The following is a 12,143-nucleotide window of genomic DNA, read 5'->3' on the forward strand; positions in this document are numbered from 1 at the left end:
AATAATTTTATATACACACATAAATAAAAGGTTTGAAAAAGGTGAATCATATATATTTGAATACTATTCTTTTGAAATCATAATTACTCAAATAAATAAAGAGGAGTCTCTCTACAGTTGGACACAAATGTTCACACACCTTTAAAGACAATCTACTTTTAGAATTTAGAGGGGAAAAAAATCAATGCTTTCTTATAACCCATTATTTTATTTTTAGTTTCTTTTTTGTTGGGCAGTTTTAAAATTTTCAAATATAGCCCTAGATAGATTTCATAAGCTCAATTTTTACAAACAAGAAAAAGAAAAAGATGGTAATCTAAAATAGCCCAATAAAATCAAGAAGTTTCACAAGCAGAATACATATTTATATTAGGAGTTTTATTAGGAGTTTTATCTGCACAATAAGGTTAAACCACACCACTGGAGAATCTGAATTCTCAGCCCTGAAGATTAAGCTAACAAAAAAAACAAACTTTTTATAGACCTTATGTTAATTTCCATTCCATCCCACAGTCCCTAACTACCTTGTTGGTGATTCGGTCTCGACCAAGTAAACTTCAAATCAGAGATCACGTAACGTCGCTACCGACACGAAAAAAACCCATCCTTCAAAGTATGTATCCCCTTTCATCGTCTAGTCCGATTTCACATCTTGGGCTGTGCTATGGTATGGCCCTTCAATGTTCTTCACTTCTTCCTTCAACTGATTACACCAACAACAAACAATTAGAACGAGACATCGCTAACGATCCAAGGAAAACAGTAACAGAGCAGTCATAAATTGTCCTTTCTTTTTCTTTTTATTCACAATCAACCTCCTCCTCCAAAACAAATGTACAATGACAAATGGAATAGATTTAATCCAGCCAAACAGAACAGGAAAAAGGCATAGTAAATATACAGTTAAACTAGCCATCCCAAGGTTTGATCAAGCTTATCGGCCACGCTAATGAACCAAGCTGAAATTTGGCTAAATTTACTGTCCATTTGAAGAAAACTTGAAACTAATGCAAATTCATGGCACCAAGTACAATCAATTTTTGGGGCGGGGGGGGGGGGGGGGGGGGGAGCAAGAGGAGCAAAAGCGCTTACCTGCTTAAGGATTTTCTTTTGATAGCGATACCCCTGAAGAAGTAAACAAATGAGTAACTTTTATGAGCATGATTTTACTGGAAGAATAAGTGGGAGGTAAAATTATAACATGACCATAACTACCTTGTCAGTTCCGTAAATATAATCACAGTAGGTAAATACTGAAGCAAAGTTGCTATGGCTTTGCCCTCCAACATAGTGATGGTAATCATGATGGTCCGCACCACCATAAAATGGTATAAATTTCGTTAGACTCCAAGGGAAATCATACCTGAATATAAATATAAAACATACGAATAAAACCATGAATGATCTCAACAATCATCATAAAAGCACAATCTGAGAGAAAAGCAGAGGTAAAGAAAGACCACAATAAAGAACAAGACTTGTAAAAAAAATAAGGTTATATTGTCATTTTGGTCCCTATGGTTTGTGCTCGGTTTCAATTTGATCTCAAAAGTTCATTATAGTCCCTATTGTTTGGTTATACCAACCAAAATGTCGACGTGGTAGAAAAAAAATAGTGGATTTCGGAAACTAGGATGTAGTAAAGCTTATTGAAGATATGTAATAGGGCTTACCCTCTTAACCTTCACACATGATTTATACTAAACATCAACTCATCACTCCTCCCTATTATCACGTCCATTGAAAACATAACACATAAGAAAACTATTAATATCCAGTGACGAAAGATGATAATTAAACTTTAGTAACTATGATGACCAAGCTGAAATCTAGCTCAAGATATAAGAATTATAATGGCAATTTAAACTAACATTAATAAATCAATTAAGAATGAACAGGTGATAGTTCATTGACACTAATGCTTGTGAAATATATTGATAAAAAAAAAAAAAAGAAAATCCTTCAAATTCAGATTACTGTTATGAGTAGAAGACTTTAATTTTGAATTTTCTTTTCTTTTCTTTTTTTTTGTTTTTGGGCATTCTTGTTAGCATCAAAAGTTGTACAACATCTTGCCATCAATATTCATGTGAATTCAGTCTTTGTATGAAAGAGACAACATTCAAACTTCAGCAATATAAAATAATAATATATAAAGCTATTCAAGTTCAACAAAAGGCTAAGGGGATGTTCAGGCACAGGAAACCCACCAAGAGTGAAGCTATGTCCTACATGACCAAAGAAATGATTGTCTGACACCGCATTTATTCCCAACCATAAGCCTGGCATCAATTATTTTTCGTTTCTGGCCCAACTAAACAATTTGGAAGTCAAATCAATGGATTCTTATTTGAGTAAGCTGGCCCCTTGAGCGGTCAATTTACTTTTCTTTCCCTCTTCACTCCTCTAAATACAATAACACTTTTAAACCAAATGCAGTCAACATGAATAACAGAGCTTCCTTTTGATTCTTCTGAGGAAGAGGAACAATACAATTTAATAAGGCTGGTTTATTGAAAAGCTGAGTTTATAATTAATTTGTGTTTAGACTGTACCGAGGAATAGGTTATGGAAATTTCGGTTTGTATTACTAGATGGGGTTTATGTAGCCCATGAAACTAAGAAAATCAGAGCTCAAGCTCAGCAAACCATATGCTAGAATATGATCGGCTTCTTAACCCCAAGTTACACGAGTCTAACCCCTGAGCACCCTTACATTTCTATTCCATCGTGCCAGAAGCAATTCTCTAAAGATGTCTTTCTACACATCAATTCCTTGTTCTTTTATACCCTTTTTTTCACAACACAAAGGCTACAAAATTTCAACACTGAGTTTGAAGAAGCACACTTCCACAAGGGAGTAAACCTGAAGCCTCAAAAACAACAACAATGTTTAAGATCAAGAAGATTGGGAATAGTTGTGAGCTAAAGGTCCCCCTGAAGCAAAGAATGTTTGAACCAATAAGGTTAAGATAGGATCTTGTTCACGATCTTTGCCCGCCAATATTGTTGCAGCATCACTTCGAAACAACATTCCCCATTCATTTCATTGTACTTACCTACCATAGATGCAAATAAGTTTACACAACCACTTTGCTGTTTTTCCTTCCCTCAGAAGCTAATTTCATTCTTCTTTAAAACAATAGTCTAAGATCTATCATCTATGGTCCCACTAATTAGAGAAAGTAAAGTCAAATATTGTTGTCCACTACTGATCTTTAATCGGTTAGGATAAATTCAATATTTACTTTTCATAAATCATCAGTACTAGTCCCCTTTACGTGAGTCAAGTGTTAGCACAAAGCCTAATACAAAGGTCATAAATACAAAATTGTGAAAACAAAAACTAATAATAACAATAACATTACTCTGCAATTCAAGACTTCCTACTTTCGTAGCATGTTATTAAATCATAGATCTTGAAATGATGTTTGTAGGCTTATAGCATGAAGGGGTAGTGGGCCCCTAATTAGTTGAGTATATAAGAATCAAGCTTCTTAGGCTAGGCTTCTCATAGAAGATTTATACTTCCTCTTAAGATAAGCTCACAGGAATCGTGAGCTTTCCCACAACCAAAGAAAAATGTGGAAGCAGAGAAAGTTGATGCCAGAAAAGAAGGGTAAATTTAACCTTTTCAATATTTGTCAACAAAAACTCCAAACCTTCATTATATCAAGTTAGTAGGAGCAATGATTCAGCATGCAATGAGTTGATACAGTAACGATAGGAACTCTATGTTACGACTAAACATATGTCTACACATATAGAAAATATTTACATATAATAAGGAAAAAGGCAAGCATAGAGCAGATCACGGTCCTAGTCAAAAAAGAGGCAAGCCCACCATTCAAGATCCTTCAGATTAAAAGTACTTTAACACAAAGGCACTGGCGAAGAGATAAAAGAATGCAGAAAATACAAAGTTGGCATCATGTTGTCGCAGTCGAATAAAAGCACAGTGCAGAAGTGAAAAAAGGGGAAGAAAATTCATTAAAATAGAAACCAAGAAAGCTAGACATAGAGGAAGAGAAATGGCTTTAGCATTCATACCCACTATGTGTGTCAATGGCCTCAATCTGCCTTAAAGCAATCCATAACCAGAAGGTGATCATATGACCAGGAACCATAGCTGGACCAAGAAAAGAGGGAATTCCAAGGATTAAAACCTCAGCCCAATGAGCATAAGGAGCTGCAAATCCAATAGGAGCAGTGTATTCATGGTGAACACAATGGATTTTCTCATACCCCCATTTGCAATGGAGGAATCTATGAATCCAATAATTGGTATAATCCTCCACCATGAAATACACCACCAATTGAGAAATAATTTCCCACCCAGAAGGCAATGGCAGACCCGTCCTGATCCCAATCATCTAATAACCCAAAAGAAACAGAAAAAGAACAATCAAAATCAAAATCCCAGATCAACAGAGAGGGAGCAAATCGAAAAAAAAATCGAAACCAGAGATTCACCTGAATGGACGGGAATGAAACGAGCTGAAGAGGGCCAACGACAAGAAAGAACATACGCATGACGTCCTTATAACAGCGGAAAATCTCGGAGAATGGCAATCGAACCTTGGGCTGAATTTTGTACTTATGAATCCCAGAAGCATGCAAGAGCTCGAGGAAGATGAGGGGAAGGGGAATAAAGGAGAAAATCAAGAAGAGGAAGAGAATGTTATGGCAAAAGAGGAAGTAATCGGACTTGTCGTGGGAGTAATTGAACCAGAGGGTCTCGAAGAAGGTGAGATTCCGGCCAAGAGCGGCCTGAGCGGCGGAAAGGGAGTGAAAGGGCAACATTGGGTGGAGGAATCCGCCGGCGGAGAGAGACCCAGATGGGAAATAGAGGCCGAGAGAGATTCGCCGGCGGTGAATGGATTGAGAAGCGGCGAAAAGGGGTGAAATGGGAGAGGGAGGAGGTGAAAGACGGTTAAATTAATGCGGGAAGTTTGAAAAGGATGAAAGGAAGAAGAAAGAAGAAGAGGAAGAGAAGGAAAACCAGAGGAAGAGCGTGAAATTCTAAGGATTCATTCAATTTCTTTTGTTTATTGTGCTTTGTTTATTTATATGTGAGAATGGGAATCCACCATTTGCCACTCCCTACCAAATCTACTCACATGCCTAAAACAATATTTTGTTTGAGATCTATGTCTTTTGAAAATTGCAAAAACCATCTTACTGGTATTTGTAATTATACCCTCAACTTTCAATAGTAAAATTAAGTTTCAATACTAGTTTGGTCCCAGTTCTTTTTATTTTGATTCGTTTTGGTCTCTATGCTCTCAAAATATTTATTTCGATCCCTATACTTTCAACTTTAGTTCATTTTGATGTCTGTACTTTCAAAATATTCATTTTGGTCCTTGTATTTTCAAAAAGTTATCCTTTTGGTCTCTTAATTTTCATTTTTACTTCAATTTTAAAGGATCAAGTTGGACACTTTTTGAAAGTTCAAAGACTAAAATGAACTAAAATTAAAAGTAGAAAGACCAAAATGAACATTTTGAAAGTAAAGGAAAAAAAATGAACCAAAGTCACAAATATACGAACTAAAATGAACATTTTAAGAGTATAGAGACCAAACTAGTATTTAAACATAAAAATTAAGCCCTCATACTTATACAAGTATTAAAAATAGACCATTAAACTTATAGTTGTAGAAATTAGACTCTCAAATGATAAAAATTGAACTATCAAATTTATACAATTGTTACAATTCTACAATTATATAAGTTATAGAGTCTAATTTTAACATCTGTATAAGTTTGACGGCTTAATTTTTATAATGAAAAGTTTGTGAGTATAATTGCAACTATCATCATACTTTATGATGGTTTTTGCAATATGTTATTCTTTTTTATCTCTCAATTACCATGTATACTCTAAACTTTATCCTTTATTTAAAAAAAAAAAATCCTATTCTTTCAAAAGCATCTTTGACCTTTTATGAGCGTTTCGAAACTTGCATAGGAAAAGAAATTTATTACAATATTGGATGAAAAACTGTGTCGGTGACTCGCAACGAAAATGGGACCCGCACACTACTTATATTGTTCTAGGTTATTGTCACATTTATTTTAAATTTCAGTTTTTGTCCAAAATTCTATAACATTTCTACTCCAAATAAAGTATTGAAAGATTTATAAAAGGGTAAGGGTGGTATTGCAACTTTTGATAGAATAAGGAATTTTTTTTTAACAAATTAAAAAGTTCAAAGATTTTTTTTTTTTAAATTAGGGTACGTAGGTTGATGTTGGGAGGGATAAAAGTGATTAAAAGTAAATCTTAATTTGTTTTTGTGTTTTGTAAAACATATTGGGATTAAACCGGTTAAAATAGCTTTTAAAAGTAGCTTTTGGATTCTCTTAAAATCAGATATAGTGTTATATTAATTTTTAATTTTCAACTCGACTCTTTAAAATCCAAATTTATTTCGTATACTTATTTCCTTTTCACCTGATCAAAGCTATATATTCTGATTTTAAAAACAATTACATCATATGGATTTTTTTAAATAAAACTATTTTGCTTAATATTTAAAATTAATTTAGAGCAAACAAAATATTATTCTAAATATTTATTTAAAATTATATATTAAAAAAATATTTAGTAATTGACAAGGTAACTAGAGCAAGGTAATTTAGTATTTATTTACTAAATACTAATAACCACTTTTCAAGTTTCACAACTAATTTTTCTAAAAGCATAATTACCGGCCATTCCTTTAAAAGTTACTACATTTTCAAATAAAATCTTAATCTTTCTATTTTATTCTGGCTACTCTTTAATAATTTTCTATTATTTTTAATTTTGAGTTTTATTGTTATTAATATTATTATTTGGATTTACTAATTTCAATCTTTATTTTATATTGATGTTTGAACTTTCAAATATTTTTCTTTTTGATAAAATTTATGTTAATATGAGCATGAGTTAATTGATTAAGATACATATTCTAATCCAACAAACCATAAATTTGAATCATCAATATGAATAATATAATATTAAATTCTAAAGTTTTGTTTTTTTATTTTTATTTTATTCAATTGTCTAAATTTGGTTAAAAAAAATATTTGATTTCTCAAATTTTAAGAAACATAAATTGTAATAATATCACATATGCTTTCAAATTTATAATACTTTAATAATTAAACTTTAGCGAATAACAATTATGTCTTTCCAATAAAATATTCATTACAATTCAGGCAATCAAATTTTTTAGACTTAGTATCGATCAATTTTTATTATCTAACAATCTAGTGTTTGTTTAGATTTAGCAAAAAAATATTTTTGGAAAAAATCATTTTTATTTAAACTGTTTAAAATTCAATTCGAAAGTGTATCAAAAACCTATTTTGAGTGATTAACAAACATTTCAATTTTTTTAATGACTTATTTTCAAAATACACTTAAAAATTTAAACCAAAAACACACTTAGTTTTCATATTTTATAAACAAATTTTTTTAAAAAATTTATTTTCTTTTTTAGTTTTATTCCTTCTTTTATTATTATATTTTCATACTTCTTTTATCTTTTTCTCTTATCGTTACTTAACTTTCAAATATTTTCTTCTATATAAATAGTCTTCATTTTTTTTAGTTTGAGTTCTAATTGTTTTGTTTTTTTTTTCCTATCTCTTTTTTTTTTTTCCTGAAAAGTTCCTATCTTTATATTATTTTGATTACAAGACTTTCAAATTTTTTGTTATCTTATATGGTTTTTATTTTTTTACTTCTTTTTTTACAATGTTTTGATTTTTTTAAAGCTATTTCTATTTGCATCTCAGTTTAATTTGATAATTATTGAGTTTAAATTTTTAGTTTTAAACTTTGTGTTCATTTTCTCATCCTTTCATCACAATTATCTTCATATTTTTAATATAATATTTGAATTCTTAGTCAAATTACAACAAAATAATAATAATGATATTTACGGTCTCATTTGATAAAGATTTTGTTTTTTTTTTTTTTGTTTTAATTTATGTTTGTGTTGATCTAATTTCTCAATTATTAGTTTCATCTTTGCCAAAGAAACACATGAATTTATAGTCAAATTTTAAAAATAAATTTGGTAATCATTTCGATTTTTTTTTTGTTTTGATTTTTGAAAATCAAACTTATTTTCTCTTCATTTCTTACAATGATTTGTATATTTTTTATGGTTGAATTCTTAGTCAAATTCCAAAAATAAAATGTTTTAAAAGGTTACTATTTTCAAATTTGAAATTTTAGCTTAGTTTTTTAAAACACTACAAGAAATCTGGCCTTTTTCAACTAAAAATATTCGTCGCTAAAAACAAAATTTTGTTGCAAAAAATTTTTAGCAACTAATTATTATGCACGCTTTGGTTGCAAAAGGCCAATCGCTGAATGTGTTTTACGACTTTTTGGAAGAAAACACCATAGCATGCGATGACACGAGGAAAAAGTCGCATTATGCAACGTTGTTTGAGAAGTCGCATAATGCGACGAGCGTATAGTAAAGCAGCGCTCAATACACCCGCAACTCCCATATGAAATGGTTCAATGTCCAATTATGAAACCCTTGGAAAAAGAGAATGAATTGAAATATAACTGCTACACCAAAACTAGGTGCAAAGAACCAACCAGACTGACCTAGTGGATAAATCAGGAATACATAAACAAAAACAACAATTGGGCCCGAGAATGCGATTGCATTATAAGATCTGAATTGAACAGATCGAGCAAGTTCAAATTGACGTAACATGAAACCTATTAGTCTGAAAGCACTATGGAGAACAACAAAAGTCCACAGACCACCTAATTGACACCAACGAGTAGAATCTCCTTGTGCTTCAAGACCCCATAGTAACAACAAAGAGTGGGCTAAACTATTAGCAGGAGTTAAAACTGCGGCGAGTAAGAATTTGCATCCTTCCAAATAACAACTTGCTAATCCATGGGTATACCATGAAGTTACAGAGGTTGTACCTATAAACCAACCTCCGACAGCAAAATCTGTATAAGGAAAGAGCAATAGACCGGACCAGCGTACAAAAACGAAATGGTCCCTCCATAACCAATCATCCATAATATAGCATAAATCATTTTCGTCTTTGGTAAATTTACCAATGTCTATAGTCATAGTGAACTTTCTATTTAACTAACTTCAACCATTTTCGAACATTTCATAGCATTTTCAGGGCCTTTGAGTCCATCATTTTTGTATGATTTTTAATGTCCCTTCTTTCTAATGGGTTTCAAATATAAAAATCATTTTTTGATTGATCTATAACCTGATCTAGATCAATATTATGAACTCAATACTGTAAATGAAAGTATCGTTCTCGTTTCCATTATTCGTCACATTGTTGGAACAAAAATATCAATATGGAAATATTTGGCACATGGAGCAGTGATCTGATATATAATCTATGCGACGTTGATTAAGAAGTCACATAATGTGACGTTTTCGAAAAGTCGCATTATGCGACGTTTTATGCAACATGCGATGTTTACTAAAAGCCACAATATGAGACGTTTTCTGAACATGTTTACGAAGTTTCTGTATTCGTTGCATTGCTTGTTGTTTTATGTTCTTGATATAATAATCTTGCGACATTTTAATTACGTCACAAATTTTAACAATATTTTAAAAGAATACATTGCAGTGCAACTTAATCGTACTATATGTTAAAATATGTTTATAAAATCTATAATATTCACTACAAAAAAAAAAAAAAAAAAAAAAAAACTCTACAATTAGTGATCTTAAAAAAAAGAAAAAAAGACCTGCACATAATTAGTCATCACCTAATTAGTTATCTTAAAAAAAAGTCCAAAATGTAGTCATCACCAACAAGCTCCACTTTAGTCCTGCACACATAATTAGATACATATAAAATTATTTTCAAACACAATTCACATATTCTCAAAAATTTCAAAAGTTAAATATCAAACTTAAGCAAACTCACCATTTATATAAAATGATCAACCCATTTTATATTATGAGTTGTAAGTTGATCTAGAACTTAATTATGACAAACTTAATTCACAAAATTCAATCTTAATTATCACGAAAAACTCATCAAGTCACAACAAACATAAATTCTCAAATACTCCTCCTCTCTCAACCACATTTTTCGCAACAACGACAAATATGAAATATCATTAAGTAAACCACTCCCTTTCATACACACAAAATATTCAGAACTACACCACCAATCACAATCAATCGATGAAATCACTACATACAAGTTAAAACTAATTTGACTAATATGAACATAAGTTGAACTAATGCAATTACCTTACTAAGAGAAGAACTTACTCTAGTGATTCTTTCTAGAAATTCATTCATTTGACTGAATCTTCTTTCGTACTCTTGACATTGACTTTCTAAAGCTTCTTCCACAATAGCTCTATTTCTTTCATTCTCTCGATGTTCACTCTCCATATGTTCTTCTGTCTTTGCAAGGCGTGCCTTTAGTGATTGGATATAATCTTGTGAGTATGTTTCTTTTTTACTTTGAGGCGGTTTTGGTCCATATCCCATCCCTTTAACATATTTATTTTTTCTTTCCTAAAATGGCCGCCATAATTTCTTCATCACTCATTGGCGTACTTATGTTTTCTTGCTCTAGTTTTAAAGTAATCATTTTCTCCTATATGATTCAAAATAAACAAATGAATGTCATAAACATAAAATATTTGAAATTCATATTATTTGTTAAAATATTTTAAATAATACTTACATAGGCTTTACGTGATGCATCGTGAGTCCAACCTTTTGCAACAGACTAATGAGTTTGGTAGAAAATGTCGATAGGACTTAAATAAGTGACATCATCCTTTATCTTAAAAAATAATACTCGATATTTGCAAGCAATATAATATAAGTAATCATGGATAAAATATAATATCATACCTTATAGCTCGACGAGATAAATGATTTTGTTCCAGCACAATGATTGAAAGGGAGTTTCCTACTATTTTTTGTTTTGTTTTTTTTTTTTTTGACTTTTCCCGCATTAGAATGTATAATTACAAAATTTGTTTACTTATGTATTAAAAATTAATTAATATTTACCTTCCATGCAGGAGACTCCCATTTATCACACAAAAATTCTCATTCTTCAGTTGTAACAGCTTTATACGATTGTTGACGAGCTTGCTCTAGGTCACCCAATTTTTTATAATACTAGTATAATCTCACTCTGTAGTCCTTAAATCGATTACCAATCTCGTATTAAATGTAGCTTTTGATATGTGGTTGGGAACTATCCATGTCAAACTTATTCTTTAGAAAAATATCATTAATTAATATTGCATTGTAATTCAGTAATGAACTATATATTTATTTTTTAAAAAATTAACTTACCAACAGTCGTTCAATTATAGTGGTGTAAATGTCCTCGATAATTTGTTTTTTTCCTCTTTACAAGTCAAGGGGATAACCCGCCTCACTAATGTACCAATCTCAGTATCGAACATATTTGCAATTTTTCCAACTGGTTTCCCAAGGGAAGGATCCCATGAGATACAAATTCTTCCTCCACTGGTCTCAATTGCATGATGCAATCCAACTCCTCGTGTAACACCACATACTTGGTTATTCGTGAGTGTATTACTCATATCTACGATATTTTATTCATTATTTGATGACATCTTTTCTTGTGGAACACAAAGTTATAATTAGACATAAAATTGCATTATAAAAATAAAGATATAAAATTACATTATAAAAATAAATATAAAAATATTCAATATAGTAACTATGCACACGCGTCAAATCTGTTGTCGTTCTTCTTCATCGTCTTCATCATCTTTATCTTCCTCATCGTCACCAACTTCTTCATCTTCCTCGTCATCTTCATTTTCATCATCTTCTGATATGTCTTCCACTTGTTCATCAAAATCTAAAACTATCTCAATCAAATCACTACTTTCACAAACTACAGTTGGATTTACGTCACTTCTATGCAGTGTTTGCATTTCAAAATCTCCAACTTGATCTATGTATTGATGTACATCTACTTCGGGTTCATTAACTTGTATTTCAAGCAGATCCCATAAATGTCTATGTTGAATTCTTTGGACTATTTTCCAACCATTTCCTAACCAAATATCATCAACATAAAATACTTGTTGTGCTTGAGATGCAAGAATAAATGGTTCATTTT

At 31.2% G+C, this 12,143-nt stretch overlaps 1 protein-coding gene and 1 pseudogene across 1 annotated transcript; both read right to left on the bottom strand.

Moving 5' to 3' along the window:
• Positions 1 to 312: 312 nt before the first annotated feature.
• On the bottom strand, positions 313 to 5,090 carry LOC120069239 (methylsterol monooxygenase 1-2-like). Its single transcript, XM_039020953.1, has 5 exons — positions 4,474 to 5,090; positions 4,051 to 4,373; positions 1,216 to 1,363; positions 1,093 to 1,125; positions 313 to 703 (listed from the first exon to the last, which is right to left on the bottom strand). The coding sequence occupies exons 1-5, from the start codon at positions 4,801 to 4,803 to the stop codon at positions 635 to 637; spliced, it is 903 nt and encodes a 300-aa protein (XP_038876881.1). The 5' UTR covers positions 4,804 to 5,090; the 3' UTR covers positions 313 to 634.
• Positions 5,091 to 8,337: 3,247 nt separating this feature from the next.
• LOC120069224 lies at positions 8,338 to 9,121 on the bottom strand (annotated as a pseudogene).
• Between the last annotated feature and the right edge of the window lie 3,022 nt (positions 9,122 to 12,143).

The sequence above is a fragment of the Benincasa hispida genome, unplaced genomic scaffold (assembly GCF_009727055.1).
Source record: "Benincasa hispida cultivar B227 unplaced genomic scaffold, ASM972705v1 Contig285, whole genome shotgun sequence".
NCBI lineage: Eukaryota > Viridiplantae > Streptophyta > Magnoliopsida > Cucurbitales > Cucurbitaceae > Benincasa > Benincasa hispida.

What these genes read in the sequence shown, in the direction of transcription:
- LOC120069239 (XM_039020953.1), bottom strand. Translation starts at nt 4,803, where the DNA reads ATGTTGCCCTTTCACTCCCTTTCCGCCGCTCAGGCCGCTCTTGGCCGG. An exon ending in GCCATTGACACACATAGTGG is followed by an intron (nt 1,364 to 4,050) that starts GTATGAATGCTA and finishes ATTTATATTCAG; the next exon opens with GTATGATTTCCCTTGGAGTC. An exon ending in AAAAGAAAATCCTTAAGCAG is followed by an intron (nt 704 to 1,092) that starts GTAAGCGCTTTT and finishes TGGTGTAATCAG; the next exon opens with TTGAAGGAAGAAGTGAAGAA.